Raw genomic sequence first — 15,786 nt, 5'->3', positions numbered from 1 at the left:
AGTATGTAACTGGGTTAACTTGAAATGAAGTTCACAAATTATTCCTCTGTTAACTTAATGCTACAAGTTCGATGAACTCAATGTTTTAGGTTGACCTGGTTACTTTTTTTAAGTTTAAAGCTGCATACATTTTTACAGTGTAACAGTAGCTCAACCACTTTTACAGTAAAGTCCCTATAGTTACTGAATAGTAAGCCTTATTGTGTAATAAGCCTGGGAGTTTAGGGGGTTGACTGCTGAAAATGATGTACAATGAAGGTGAATTGCATAGATAAAACCAGAGTAGACAAAACATACAGGCAACCAGAGCAAAAGGGCAAATACAAAAAGCAATATCCAAAAAACAGGCAAAGGCTTCAAAACACATGTTGAGAAAACAGTAGAATAACGCTCAGTAGTCCACTGAAGGGCAATACCTCGCAATGAGGAGAATAAACCAAAGACTATTTACAGTCTGAGACAAACAGACACAGGTGAATCGCATTAGAATTCGGGTGACTGAGAACGAGGCAGATGCACGTGATTAGAGGAAAGGGTGACATCATTGGGATTGGAATCATGGGAAATGGAGTCCTGGAGCATGCTAGGCAAGGGAGAAGAACACAGAAGCGTGACAATTTCCTTAACAGAGAGATCCAAATCCCCAAATATTACATAGTGCAGCTTTAAATTATCAAGAAATAAGCAAGAAAGCAAAGAATAAAGATAAAGTTTGTTAGTCACTGCAATTCTGGAAAGTCTGTTCTACAATGACTGACCACTGGGATGCTCTTTTTATACCCAGTCATGTTACTGACCTGATGTCAATTAACCACCAGGTTTTTTTTAGCATTACATCACTTTACCAGTCTTTTGTTGCCCCCATCGCAACTTTTTTGGAACGTGTTGCTAGCGTCAAATTCAAAATGAAAAACAATGAAGTTTCTCGGTTTCAACATTTGATATGTTGTCTTTTGTTGTTCTATTTTCAATCAAATATAGGCTTTACATGATTTGCACATTGTTGCATTCTGTTTTTATCTACACTTTGCACAACGTCCCAACTTTTTTGGACGGTTTTAACATTGTTTTGTGTTTTTATATTGGAATATTGATATGATGATTTACATTAAATATCATGAGAATTTGGTAACTTGTCATACTGTATTTACCTGGTTTTATAAAATATGATATAAAATATGAAAGACAGCATATTAGTATTGATGGGTATCAGTATCAAGCTGATATAAGCAGAAAATGTTACATACTGTAGTGTTTACAACTATTAAAGAGTCACAGCTTTCACACAAGTCAGGCTGCATTATTTACCAGCTGTTGTTGGCCACAGCTATGCAGTTCACAAGCTCAAGAGTTTTTCTTTGGCTGATACTGGCTCTCAGTTCTTCCAGCTCTGCTCACATATCCCATCTGGTCAATATAGGCAGAAAATGTTATATAAAGCAAATACTACTTTTGCTAAATTTGCTAGCAATATTTTACCAACCTGAATTATTATTATTATCACCAATAAAATCATTAATAACAGTAAAAATATAAAATAACAATGACACACTACTAACTGTGTACCCCAGGGCTACTCAGTCCTGGTCTTGGAGATCAACCACCCTGCAGGGTTTAGCTCCAACCCTAATCTAACACACCAGGTGAACTCTCCAGGATTGTAGATCTCCAGATCCAGGATTGGGCACCCCTGGTGTACACGGTAATCCTTGTTCTAAAGTGGACATATTTCATTTTAAACACTGATACGAACAAATGCTGAGACTATATATTCCATTTAAATATGTTTGCCTTATACTACTCATACAGTAAACTATGCATAAATACACAACAGAGCAGCAGAATCCAACTCATATACTGCAATAACATAACTACAGCAGCCAGTATTTTAGGAAAATAATCATAAATAAAAAGCTGAGGCATTGTGTTAATTTGACACTTTTCTTTTCAATCATTCAACATTCAGTACTATCATGCTGTTTAAGCTCTGCCCAGTAGAGGGAGCAGTGCAATTCCTGCTCAACACCAAGCTCAACCTATGAGGGTGGCCATTAGATCATGCGCTTGCCTCAAGTTTTCCTGTTGAATTGGGCTAGTTTGAAAGCACAGTGGCTTCAGAGAGATATTATTTATGAAAACAGAAAGTTTGTCTAGATGAATATGCTCTGCTTATTCTTTACCTTTAGCACACAAAAGTATTGAAAATGTTAAAAACTTAAACTGCAGTTTTATTTGAAAGAATAGATGTCATTACCTAAGAAAACTATCCTGAGAACATTTAAGGATGGAGGCTTAAATTTTATAGATGTTGATACTATGAATGGTTCCCTAAACTAAAATGGATACAGGGTCTCCTTTCCAACAGCCTAAGCTTTTAGTATAAAATTCCTTTAACTACGTTTAAAGTTAAAGGTGGTATACAATTTCTACTGAAGTGTGATTATGAAGTGTCCAAGCTCCCTGTGAAATGATCTGCCTTTCACCAGCAGGCTCTCTTACATTTCACTTTGGCTTACAAATATAATGTCTCAATTTGGAATAATAGGTGCATTTTAATAAAAACAGAGTCTAAATTTTTACAAAATTGGGATAGAGGGATTTGGTATTTGATATTTAAGAGAGAAATGGTAACATCATGGAACATGTAGAACTTAATAAGGTATATAAGCTTAGCTGTTCAATTAAAGAATATAAAATGGTAGGTAATTCCATTAGCTGTGATAAACCTAATCAAATGTTACATTTAATACAACAATCTCTATATTAGGGTCCCTGATTATTGGTAATTCCAACTTTAAAGAAAATAAATGTTCAAAACTACTAGACTAATATTACATAATCAACTTTATCGTAGTAGATGCAAAAGAGACTAATGTTTTTAAAACATACTCAAAAAAGTACTGGCAAATTTAGAAACTGCAACTTTTAATTTTTCACAGTCTAGGACAATAATAAGAGTATTGAAGAGTAATGGGAGTTGATATGATTGATATGATAAAGAATAATGGGATTTGTAAGATGTGCAGAAATTCTTAAATATTTATACACTGTTTCATATGTTTGTGTTGGGACACACATTTTGGGCTAGTTTCAGCTTCTGATGGAATTTAAGCACAGTTTGTGCTGCTCAGTAGGCCGTAGTCTGCAATGCTGATCTTCACAGCTGGCAAAAACACCAGTACAGCATGCGGTTTTGTTCACTTAATTTAGTATTTTTATTGTGTTTTAAACTAAAATTTTATTTTCACTTTGTCAGAAAAAATCAGTATTATACTCTATGTTAATGCTTGAATCACCATATATGGTTATGCTTAAGTCAAGAACTCTGTAGGCAGAAGAGTTCAGACAGAGTGCACTGCGTACACTCTGGGGTCAGATGAAGGGCTCTCCTATCAGTAAGAAGTGAAAACAACAGTACACAGAAAGGAGAACTCGACCTTTGGGTAAACTCGAAGAAAAGGGATGTATCGGGAAATAGATAAACAAGAAGTTAAAGAATAGTTCAGTTGAAGTAAGAGTAAAACGTACATTTCCAAAGATATAAGACAGGGCATGACCCAAAGCACTTTGAGCATTACACTCTAGACTTGACTCTGTATGTAACTGCTCCCTTGCTGCAAGAATAAAAGCTTCAAAGACATCGGTGGTGTCAGGCTGATTATTTAAAGAAGATTTTTCTAACACACTTGATCATGACAGTATCATTTGTAATAACGATTACTTACCCCATTTTCCTGGTATGTGATCTGCTCATAATATTAGGACACCACAGTAGTGCAAAGTGAGCACATTATCTTATTAATCTCTTGATTTTTCTGATAATCTGGCTGCTTGAAGTTTTGATTCACTCTGTTACAGCATTAATGAAGTCTGTTGAAATGTAAAGTCCCAACTGCAGCCAAGATAGAGAATAATGAGGTAGACAAAGCGAAAGTATAACAGTGCTGTTTATTAGAGTGAAGGTGAACAGCACACAGCCTGGATAAATAAGGCTGCCTTAATGACAAGCGCCAAGTGCAGCCCAACAACGACGGCTTTTAATATACACAATATGATTACAGAAGTGTTTTTCTTTTCGTTCACTTTTCATTTTTCTTGCCACCCCAATGATTAACTCAAGTTCACACCCATGTGAATGTCTGGTCAAGCATCAGTTGCATCAATAAATGTGTTTTAGCTCCAGCTGCCATGAAATGCTGCCATACACCAGTGTTACCTTACCATACCATTCATACATACATACATAACATACCATTAGAATCCCCACTGGAAAAAAAAAAACATTCTCTGCATTTATTGTTATCTTGAGTTGGCCTATAAGCAATTTAGGTGCAAAAAATCACAGAATTATTATAATTTTTTTTAGGCTATTTTAGTTTTAAAAATCTACATATTCATTCCACAATTGTCATTTTGTTTAAGAGAGAAACAGAAAAATTCATCACCACATAATATACCTATTTTCAGCATCATTATAGAAAAAGAAGACAGAAAACAGAACATTAAATAACAATAAATACTTTAACTATTAACATATAATTAACTAATTAACTAATAATTGGATAATAATTGTACAAAATATTCTTTAGATAAAACATTAAAAAGTCAAACATTAAAAACATTAAAAAAGTTAAAACAAGTGTATAATAAATTGTGTGTAATAAACACTTCATAACAGCTGTTTAGGTCAGGTAGCAGAGCTACTACAGGTAGCAGAGCTACTACAGAGCTACTACTTCCCATGAAGTAGCTCCTCCTAGTGATCTAATCCTGTTTGGAACAATAAAGAGTGATTTTCAGTATGAACACTGTACATCACAGACTGCTGTCATGTAAATAAATCACTAATCATGCAAAAGTTATACAAAAATGGTCAATCATTTACTAAAGAAAGAGGTGTTTAAGTGTTCAAACTGAGCTGACAGATGAAAGGGAGCTCCTCACTGCAACAAGCATCCAGCCATTTGCTTCCATTGTTAACCAGTTTGCCACAGTATTGACTGGTGGGGTCCACTGGAAAGCTAGAATGCCATTCAGAATAGTTCACATAGGGTCCACCAGTCCACATCCATGGGGCACACATGAACAGCATGTTCCTCTCAAGCCCAATCCACACGCCATTTGGATAGATCTTATTCTGCAGCATCTGTGTGACGAATTCCTGCACTGTGGAGTTTACAATGTGCACTAAAGTCTTGTGATGATTCTGACAGTATTGTAGTGCTGCAATCCACGTTTTTGGATCATCAATGTAGGTCAGATTATCTGACAGGAGAAATAAGAACCTAATTTTAAAAACTTTATTTTACATTAACCTCTACATATGCAAACAACAAACCCTGGGTCAGTGGAGACCTGAAGGCCCTGCAGAACTAGAAGAAGAAGATGTATAGGGCTGGTGATAGGTATGATATAAGGAGTATACAGAGGGAGCTGAAGGTAAGAATTAGAGATTGCAAGAAGGCTTCTAAGCAGGAAAATGGAGAGCAATCTTTATAGGGCTGAGGTGAAAGAGGTATGGGACTGAATAAGGAAAGTGTCAGGCTATAAACTGCCTGCAATCAGCAGGCTGAGGAGAGCTGAGGGCAAATGAGCTGAACACTTTCTTCAATAGGTTCGATACTGGGCCATTTGCAAATCCATCACTAGGGACATCACTGCAACATACACTCCCTTTGTGTCCTCCCTAGCCCTGAAACAATGATCACCCCTTGCTGTCTCACCCTTCTACTGGTTGCACAGAGCTTACTCACACCTGGAGATGGCAGGGAGCACTGTGAGGTCATATTCTTTGACTATTCTAGTGTCTTCAACACCATCCAGCCCCCTTGATGTGAGAGCCCAGCTGCTGAGAGCTTTCCATGAGTCTGTGGTGTCATTTTCTATGCTGTTGTGTGCTGGGGCAGCAGTATTACAACAAAGGACACTGACAGACTGAACAAGATCATTAGAAAGGCCAGCTGAGTCATGGAGCCTAAAATGGACACAGTGGAGACAGTGGTGGAGAAGAGGATGCTGGCAAAGGTATCAGTGATGATGAAGAACCCCTCACGTCCACTCTATAACACACTGCAGGGACAGAGGAGCACAATGAGCAGCAGACTGCTCCAGCCTCGCTGCAGGAAGGAACGCTTTTGCAGGTGATTTCTTCCTGCAGCCATCAGACTGTACAGTCTAAAGCCTAATTCAACTATTACTCATTCATTATTGTTTATTTATGTATCATCTGCATTGCACTTTATTACTGCTTATGTTGCACTAGTAATGCTCTTCTGCACAATACTGTATATTACAGCAGTACTGCACTACATTATTTATTGCTGTGCAATATTAGTGCAACTGCAAACTGTCTCATCTGCAGATTACTGTTATTGTAGCACTGTAACTGTGGTATTAACTGTAGCACTAACTGTAACTTCATACTTTATATATAAGTGTAACATCCATACCGTACTTTTGCACCTTAGCAGAGCTATAGTTGTATGTATACACACAAGCACATGCATGCACACCCCCCCCCCACACACACACACACACATTGATATTGTCATTGTTGAACACATGGTTTAAACAACCAAGGTCACTAATGGAAAAATAACAAAAGAATAATGACCTATTAAAGTAGTGGCTAACAATGACTATTGGAGCTAGGCTTTCACCTCAGGTCATAAACATCAAAACAAGAAAAAATAACTTTATGATAATGCTAATTTCATTAATAAATATATTTTTGGCTGTTCTAGATTACACACAGATATGTGAAGCTTGGCTTGTAGAAGATATACTAACATATATTTTACCTTGTAGCAATTTACAGTGACTCAGTAAAGAGCCCCAGCATAGAGCTACCATCACTGCTTTCCATACAACTGACTGAAAAGCATTGGTTAGGTTATCACTCGCAGCCAGTGAATTATGTAGGACGTCCTGAAGTCTGAGGGTGATGTTTTTTCTCACTAAATTGGCCTCACCTATTTGAGTGTCTGATTTCTCTTTCAGTACTTCAGCACTGACTCACATGAAGTATTAGAAAGAGTAGTTCCACGAGAGGCTGAACTGGTGGGTTGCATAACTGTGGTGGTCTTCATCACTGGTGGACTGGTGGACGATTGGTCACTCCACCCGCAGGAACTGGTGGACTGTGTAGTAAGGGGGGGAGTCACTGTGGAAACACAAGATTAAAGACACTATTGCTGAGTAATTTCAATCATTTCTGTAGAATCAGAAGGTAAAACTGGACTAGAGTATGACTTATTTAAAATATGAGTGCACTTGTATAAAAAAGGGAAATTATTATCATTTATAAAGTAAAAAACAGTTAAATTTGGACATAAAACATAAATTTAAAGCTTGATTGGTTGATTCCTGTCACTTCTTTGTTATTTTAATTGTTGGCCTGACAGGTTAGGCCTCTAACTCTGTATATTAGAAGGTCCAAGTAAGAGTGCTGGCCTAGTGTTAAATGTGATGACAGGATCTGAAGGAAATCACTAAAGTATATATATAAATATGAGCAGCTATAAAGCATTTCATTGAGGTTTCAGAAAAAAAAGAATAAAGGACATACCACTGTTGACTAAATATAAGAATTTAACATATTCTTTATCTTTGGGATCACTACTGATGGAGAGAGCCCCTGGAATGTTAGTTGTGCCCTCCCAAACTGAGCAGCAACTTGAATTGTTCGCTTAAGAGTGATGACACAAATCACTTACAACACAGGGTTAATTAACTGACCTCGCATAACTGAAATCTTAGAAGTGAAAAGAGGCCGTATTACAGAAACCTCTCATCTTTTTGACTTAAGATCTGACAAGTCAAGTTTTTTCCACAAATTTGTATTACAGAAGAAAATCTTATCTTAATTTAGGAATGTTAGCGTATCTCATGGCATCTTAACTTATCTCAAGTTAGGAAATCTTAACCTATTCGATCGAAGTCGACAATCAGCTGTAATGTCTGTTTCCTAGCAACCCACCTTACGTGCACAGCTGAAACAAACACGTAATCAAACAATCAAATTAGAGAGTCAGATAGCTCATGTTAGCTGCCATTGCCAACGTAAAAAAGGTCAAAATAAACTTGAAGTTAAGAATATTGTGCACTTTGGGCTGTTTATCAGGGCGTCGCTGCTCCCCGGTTTCAGTTTCCCAAACACTTATTCCACCGTTTATGACCGTTATTCCGCTTATTAAAACATTCCAACGTTCAGCTCTGTCTCCTCATTATTCACCACCATCACTGTTATAGTTTTTCATCAGCATTAACACACAAAGGCTTCTCTCTCTCTTTTACTCAACCTCCAACAGAAAGAAACAATTCTACTTTTGTATTAATCTATAGAATGCAACTAGAAACTAGACAAAACTGGCTATTAAAATATAAAACTATGTATCATGTTACATCATTCAGATCAAGTCCTGATTATGAAAAATACAGAAAGAGTCTGATTTTTCTTTCAGTACTTCAGCACTGACTCACATGAAAGTGTGTTAGAGAGAGTAGTTCCACTGGAGGCTGAACTGGTGGGCTCTGTCACTGTGGCGGTCTCGCTGGAACTGATGGACTGTGTAGTAAAGTTGGGAGTCACTGTGGAAACACAGGATTAGAGACACTGTTCACTAATATTTCATAAGCAGATCAATTTAAACACTTTGTACAATCATGAGTGTAGTTTGAATGTCTATTGAGTATGTATATTGTGCATTTAGTATTGGTTTTTATTTTCTGAATAGCTTTAAATAAATTTATGATCATTTCATTAAGTTTTGAATGAACATATTTAAAGAATGCTTCAAAATGCGGTCATGGGCTGGAGGTTAGGGAACCAGCCTTGTGACCGGACGGTTGCCGGTTCGATCCCCTCAGCTGACAGTACGTGACTAAAGTGCCCTTGAGCAAGGCACCTAATCCCCAATTTCTCCCTGGGCACTTTAGATAGGGCTGCCCACCACTCCGGGCAAGTTTGCTCACTGCCCCCTTGTGTGTGTGTTCACTAGTGTGCATGTATGTGGGTGTTTCACTGCACGGATGGGTTAAATGTGGAGGTCTAATTCCTCTGTGTGCAAAACACAGTAGACTAATGGTTCTGAAAAAAATGATTATGGAACTGTAATAAAGTCTTACTGCACTGTTCATGAAAATTACATGAATGATTCATATACATGTAGTTACTGTAATGAATCTAGTTACTATAATGTGTTACTCTTTATTTAATTGAACATCACTATAATTACAGAGTACACATTCATGAATGTATTAATTAAAAGACTGAGTTAGAATTATGTTAATAATTAATAATTGCCTTTATTAATGGTTATTCATATTTAATTCAGTTCTTTATTAATGTATATTATTTCCTGATGTGTTAAATATTAGTTCATGAATGAATTGACTGTGATGAAATCACTAGTTAAGTGTTAATACATGTTTATTTGTGGACCAGTATTGTAAAGTGTTACCATTATTACTGTATCACATCACATTCAGATCACAATCATGATTATTAAATAGTGCAGAAAGACTCTGATTTTTCTTTCAGTACTTCAGCACTGACTCACATGAAGGTGTGATAGAAAGAGCAGTTTCACTGGAGGCTGAACTGGTGGGTTTTGTAACTGTGGTGGTCTTACTGGAACTTGTGGACTGTGTAGTAAAGTTGGGAGTCACTGTGGAAACACAAGGTTAAAGACACTGTTCACTAATATTTCATAAGCAGATCATTTTAAACACTTTGCACAATCATGAAAGTATAGTGAACGTCTATTGAGTATGTTTATTGTGCGTTTAGTATTGGTTTTTATTCTCTGAATAGATTTAAATGAATTTATGATCAGATACATTAGGTTTTAACTGAACATATTTAATGAATGCTTCAAATTGTTATGTAACTATAATAGTGTTACTGTACTGTTCATTAAAAATGACATGAACGCTTCAAGTACATGTAGTTACTGTAATGTATATGTAGTGGCTATAATGTTTGTGTAGTGACTATAATGGACTGTTAATTGAACATCACCAAAATTACACAAGAGTACACATTCATAAAGAAGAAAAAATGAAGTTACTGACACCATCAGTGGTTCAGCACCTCAATACATGCAATTTCTACCTCTGTTTATTTTATGGAGTTTTAATGTCATAGCCTTTTGTCTTTTAAGAGAAATAGTGTGTTAAATGAATCAGTTGTGAAGCTGGAATTATTTAGTAACCAAATTGGCAGCACAAAGTCAGGTTCTGAACCGTAAATACCACAAATCTGTTAATGAATAACTTTACAACAATAACACAAATAACACAGCAGATAATAAAACAATTAATATGGTATTTTTTTTTATAGGGTTCACACATGTGACACTGCAATAAAGGAAAGTTGAAAAAGTTTTCTTCCATAAAATTTTCACCTGCTGTGATTTGCAATCATATCTTTTACAGAATAAACATAAAGGATCAGAAAAAAGAAGCTGAGATAAAGTGCTAATTTACCTGGAGGCTGGTTCTTGGTGGAGGGATCTTCAGCTGTTGAACAGAGACCCAAAATCAGTGTACAATGTACAATATCCTCACAACACATATATCATATTAGGCTTTAGTCAAAGTTCAACTCATATTCAGTGCTAGATAACATTAACTGCTCTCTACAAGAATCTGAAAGCTGGCATTGCTGTGAAATTCATGAATCTTATTTTTATATTGTGTTAACTTAATGACTGAGGTTAGAACACTACCAAACAAAAAAACAAACAAGCAGAGGACAGAGACTTAAATTCAATATATGAGACACATAACATGACATTTGGCCAATTTTTTAGCAAATAATGTTCAGAAAATAGTATATTTACAAATATATTGGTTTCATTAAGTGAGAACGGGGTATTAATTCACTACTGAGCCTTTTCTGCTTAAAAGAACCTTATGAGCAATAATTTATGCATATTCTCAGTAGGATTTTGTAAATATGTGCTCATGTAACTGAATGATGCATTAAATGATGGATTTTGTTTGATGTTCTTTTGTTACACCAATAAATGACAGTGCTGTGAAACTGAATTTACACAGCAGAGTAAAAATCTCTAATCAGGTTTGTTTTTCTACTACACAGTCAGATCTGTAGCAAATGTAATAATTAATCAGTAAATTATTCTGAGTTAACTGAACTAAACAGAGTGGGTTAAATGTGATTCTGTTGTGATGGTTTGTGATGTGTTACTGTCGTTTCTGTTACAGAATAAAAATAAATGATCAGAAACAAAAACAAAATATAAACAAATCTGAACTATTAAAGACATAATTTACCTGGAGTTTGATTTGTGTCTGGGGGGGCTTCACCTGTTGAATAGAGAATCAGAATCTGTGTGTAATGGAACTTAATGCAGCCTCTCAAACATGAAATGTGCATTTTCTGACTTCAACACTCAGAAAAACAAGGAAGCTACAAAATCACATATTATTTATTTATTTATTAATTAATTAATTAATTAATTAATGTATTTATTTTTTGTTTGTTTGTATTCACATTATGAGGAACAAGCACCTTATTTTAGGCTGATAAAAAGGAAAAAAATAACTGCACTCAGTATGGTGGTTGCAGTAAAAAGGATTTTTACTTATGAAAGGTTGGTTGCATTAATTGTATTTGATTGTATACACTGTAAAAAATGGCTAAAAAAACTTCATGACAGAACAGCTGTTCAACTTTTCTTTTTCAACTCATATAATTTTTTACAACTGTTCAAAGCTCAAAAACACTTCATATAAATATCTGCCTTGGATTTCTCTACATGCGTGCTTCCACTCGCTCCCGCCTGAAGGGATCTAACTTCCGCCTGCTCCCACGAGCTACACTGAAAATACCACAAGATATTGTGTCGGGTCCCACGGGAGTCCGCAGTAGTGCTGACCTCTACCTTCCTCTGTCTCTCTCTCTCTCTCTCTCTCTCTCTCTCTCTATATATATATATATATATATATTTTTTTTTATATGTGTGTGTGTGTGTGTGTGTGTATTACTGCATTTTCTTTCTTTCTGCCAAAAGCTTTATAACACTAATATATTCATCATTGTAGACTCTAGCACTGTTTTTTTAATCTAAGCATATTCTTCCCCTGCCAATCCGAGAATACACACTCTGCTGAAGCTGTTTGTTTTCCAAACTTTCCAAGACAACATCTCAAATACTCAGCTTTGTGTAAAGACAGATTTGAGTGTTGGTGTTTGCCTTTACTTACCTAAACATACAATGAAGCACAACAGCCAAAACATAAAGGCTACAAAAAATACAAAGAAAACTCATTTATAGTTTACCTTCATCTGACAGCCACTTACAAATCAGACAAATTCTGCTAATAAATACATCACACAAAACTGAAATATTATTAACAGATATTAAATAATTAGCAGGTTATTTGTTAATTCCTGACAAACTGTTTAACGTTTTAGTGTTTGCATGTTTCCTGATCTTGTATTGATTTTGTATAATTCAGTTTTATATATATTTTATGTTTTATGTTAATGTTTTTAGTGAATCACAGAAATAAAAGTAGTAATTTTATATTTAGATTAGTGATGTCAAAGTTACATATTAATAACATATTAACACAATAAATATTTTTTTTCATTCATAATAAGATTTTTTTTTTAATCTTTCTAAAAGTTATTTCCAGCTACTGGTGAATTTGTTTATCACTGAAGTGCATCAACTCTGAAGTATTCTTTACAGACAAAATACAGCACTAATGTTGATTTCAATAAATATTAGAGACGTAAGCTCTGGTGGATGCCTTCAGCAGACAATATTGGACAGTGTTTGCAGGTAACCAGATGCCTAGCCCAGTTATGGAAATTGAGACAGTCAGTCGTCATCAATAAAGCATCAGTTATGCCATACGGTGAAAATCTGCCTTCAGGGTTGTTATCAAATAGTTACAAGAGTATAATGATACTGTATTTAATAATTAGTAATATTAGTGTGACGGGTTAATTTTGCTCAGCAAACAAGTGAGTGAATGTGCACAGTCAATGTGAATCCTTCAGCAGTTCTGCTCTGTGAGCTACATTATGAAGTGGGCTATGTGATGGTAAGATCAGTTCAAAAATAAGTCTGTGTACAAAGTGTGGTGTGAATCAGTCAAAGCATTTAGCCAATGTGTTACATGTTTTAGGTAAGAAACACCAGGCCTAACATCAGCTAGTGGCAAAAAAAAGTGAGATCAGTGTAGTGAAAGTCTGAAATCTTATGTAGAGCTGGTTATGCAAACTGTGGGAATGAGCTAAGCATCCAACTTTGCAGAAATACATAGGAGTGGCAAAAGCTTCCATTCCACAACCTACTATGAATGCTAAGTATAAAAACGTGTGAAGAAGAACCTATCTGAACAAATGTTATATTGTGTAGTGGTACGGCTAATACGGTAGATGTCAGTTCATCTACAGAACATAATCTCAGTTATGTTGCAGTGCTGCCTAGTACCAAAACCTGTCAGCAACAGTCCTGTAAACTGAGGGTAGAGGGTAGTCGGAACCATTCGGAGCTCCACAAGGTTCCATTTTAGGACCGCTGCTTTTCTCACTTTACATGCTACATCTAGAAAATGTGATCAGGAAACTTGAGTTCAATCTGGGCTGCTGCAAATTTGACATTTTATTTTTTCATAATGGTTCTATTTTCATTCATTGTTTTGTCTTCTGTCTTTGTGCCTCAGAAACACTTTCAAATGTGTTACAAAAGCAGCCCTTAATTATTTAGCAATTATTTTCTTTTTCTCTCAATCCTTAAATAAAATAAGACAAGACATTCTATAACTAATGGAAGCTTCTCTGTCACTAGACTCCCATTTGACTAATTCATTGTTCAGATATTTTCAGTCTGAAACTGTCTTACCTGACATCATCTCTGCGGTGATTCGCTCCTCTTGTGTACAGGAACTTTTGAATCTCCAGAATTCTTTCAATGATAATATTCTTCTCCTTGTGATGTTAACTCTCATTAAACTACACCCTGAACACAGTTATAAGGATGCAAACCATCTGCCCCTCCTTTTCACTGTACACAGAGACAATACTATGCAAATCATTATTTGAGGAAAAAACCCCACCTTGTTTATTCAGCTTATTGTTCTATGAGACAAAGGCAATGCCAAAATACTGGAAATACTGTAGCAGATCAGTGAAACACAGAATAAATTAGAAAGCAAAGGAGGAGGTGTTATTGCACTGCTATTTCATGAACAAAAACCTACATTTTTTTTCTCGAACACTTGAAAGATTAATATTGTGCCTGTTGCGCAAAAATCTTGTACCTCCATTTTTGTCAATTATTACATTTTTTTTGGACAATTTAAAAACTCCAGTTACTAGCATTGTGTTAGAATTTTGTGATGAATGGACTAATAGAAATGCTTCGAAAGTACTTGGTCTAAAAATTCTTATTCCATTACCTTGCTTTATAAGTAAAGAATGATTTTCCTTCTACTGTAAAGTTACCATCTTGGAGATATGTTTTGTTCCAACAGCAACGATATACAAGTTTGTGTAACACTTCCACACTTTCTTGTAGGCTGTCAGTATTAATATAGGCCAATGATATTTGTTGAAACTATTTTTCCATATAAATAGGAACAGAATTATGCAAATATGGATAAGAACCACACTTTATGAGTGAAGGAAATGAAATGCAAAGCAGCTACCTTTCTGTGGAAATTCAAAGTGTGGACTGAACTGAACAGTAAACTGCGCAGAGCGCTGCAGACACAAATGACACATGATCCACTGAGGCCTTGAACTTGAGTCCTATTAATATTGAACTGTCCTGTACTGCTCTGACATCTAATTCATAATAAGAAAATCAGTTGTAGAAAATTGTTGGCTGTCCGGCTTTTAACATCCTCCAGACACTCACTGAGACACTTCACAGAGAACACTGTTGGGCTTTATGGGTTTTAGATTTAGTAACTTACACCATGTCCCTGATGGAGCCAGTTACAAGGTATATAGATTTTGGCCACATAGTTTATCATGGGTATTACGCTACTAGTGAAGTAGTACAGAGCTCCAGCCCAAATCCATCACTCCTGATCCAATCAATTGCATTAATCTTTAAAGTTAATCATTTACAAAAACCCTGATTAATACCCATTTATCAATAAATCAACTTATTACTGAATCAATAAAACACAACCTTAAACTTCATCAGACCAGGAGCTACAAATGGTTCTTCTATGACATTGCTCAAAGAACCATTAATGCTCCCCTTATTTTTAATAGAGTAGGTTTCAACATCTCTGGTTTCAGACAGTATCGTAGCTTAAGAGTGGCTTTTGGACCCTCTAGGGGAAACAAACTGTGATCCTGGAGGCTCTGTATCCAGCACAGTCTGAAGATTTTACTGCTCTTGACACACCAACTAACCTCCAATTAACTGCTGAGATGAATTAAGTGTATTTGAGCAAGAAAATCACCAGACTGCACTGCACTGGAGTTCACCACCCCTGGACAGACTAAAATAGGCTACATGGTATTTAGGTTAAATTATATTAACTATACAACAAAGTTATTGTTGATTTTCTGAAATGTATAATGCAGTTAATGTTCAGGCAAAGTAAAGTGTAAATCATGAATAAAGCAGGACTATGTCAGTCAACATGTGATGTTAAATTGCAGTTTTACAGATGTTTGTAGAACAGTAGCACCAGCATGTGTTGCACTGGCTCCTCTTCATTTTTAGTCTGCTACACACATATTCACCTACCTGGGTTCTATATATTGTGTCAAAGTCATTAGTTGAT

The 15,786-nt window shown here is 35.7% G+C and overlaps 1 protein-coding gene across 3 annotated transcripts; it reads right to left on the bottom strand.

Annotated features, from left to right (window-relative positions):
- Window positions 1–4,890: 4,890 nt before the first annotated feature.
- LOC118811365 (cell wall protein DAN4-like) lies at window positions 4,891–13,988 on the bottom strand. Of its 3 annotated transcripts, XM_036575522.1 has the most exons (8): window positions 13,884–13,988; window positions 12,232–12,270; window positions 11,299–11,331; window positions 10,489–10,521; window positions 9,561–9,668; window positions 8,482–8,589; window positions 7,019–7,162; window positions 4,891–5,265 (listed from the first exon to the last, which is right to left on the bottom strand). In XM_036575522.1, exons 1-8 carry the CDS (start codon window positions 13,891–13,893, stop codon window positions 4,901–4,903), a joined length of 840 nt encoding a protein of 279 aa, XP_036431415.1. In that variant the 5' UTR covers window positions 13,894–13,988; the 3' UTR covers window positions 4,891–4,900. The 3 variants fall into 3 exon arrangements, with proteins under 3 accessions (XP_036431415.1, XP_036431416.1, XP_036431417.1); XM_036575523.1 differs by lacking the exon at window positions 11,299–11,331; XM_036575524.1 differs by lacking the exon at window positions 12,232–12,270.
- Between the last annotated feature and the right edge of the window lie 1,798 nt (window positions 13,989–15,786).

This window comes from Colossoma macropomum, unplaced genomic scaffold (genome assembly GCF_904425465.1).
Source record: "Colossoma macropomum unplaced genomic scaffold, Colossoma_macropomum, whole genome shotgun sequence".
Classification (NCBI taxonomy): Eukaryota; Metazoa; Chordata; class Actinopteri; order Characiformes; family Serrasalmidae; genus Colossoma; species Colossoma macropomum.
Note: the sequence above shows the minus strand (reverse complement) of the source record. Positions and strands in the feature narration are given on the sequence as shown.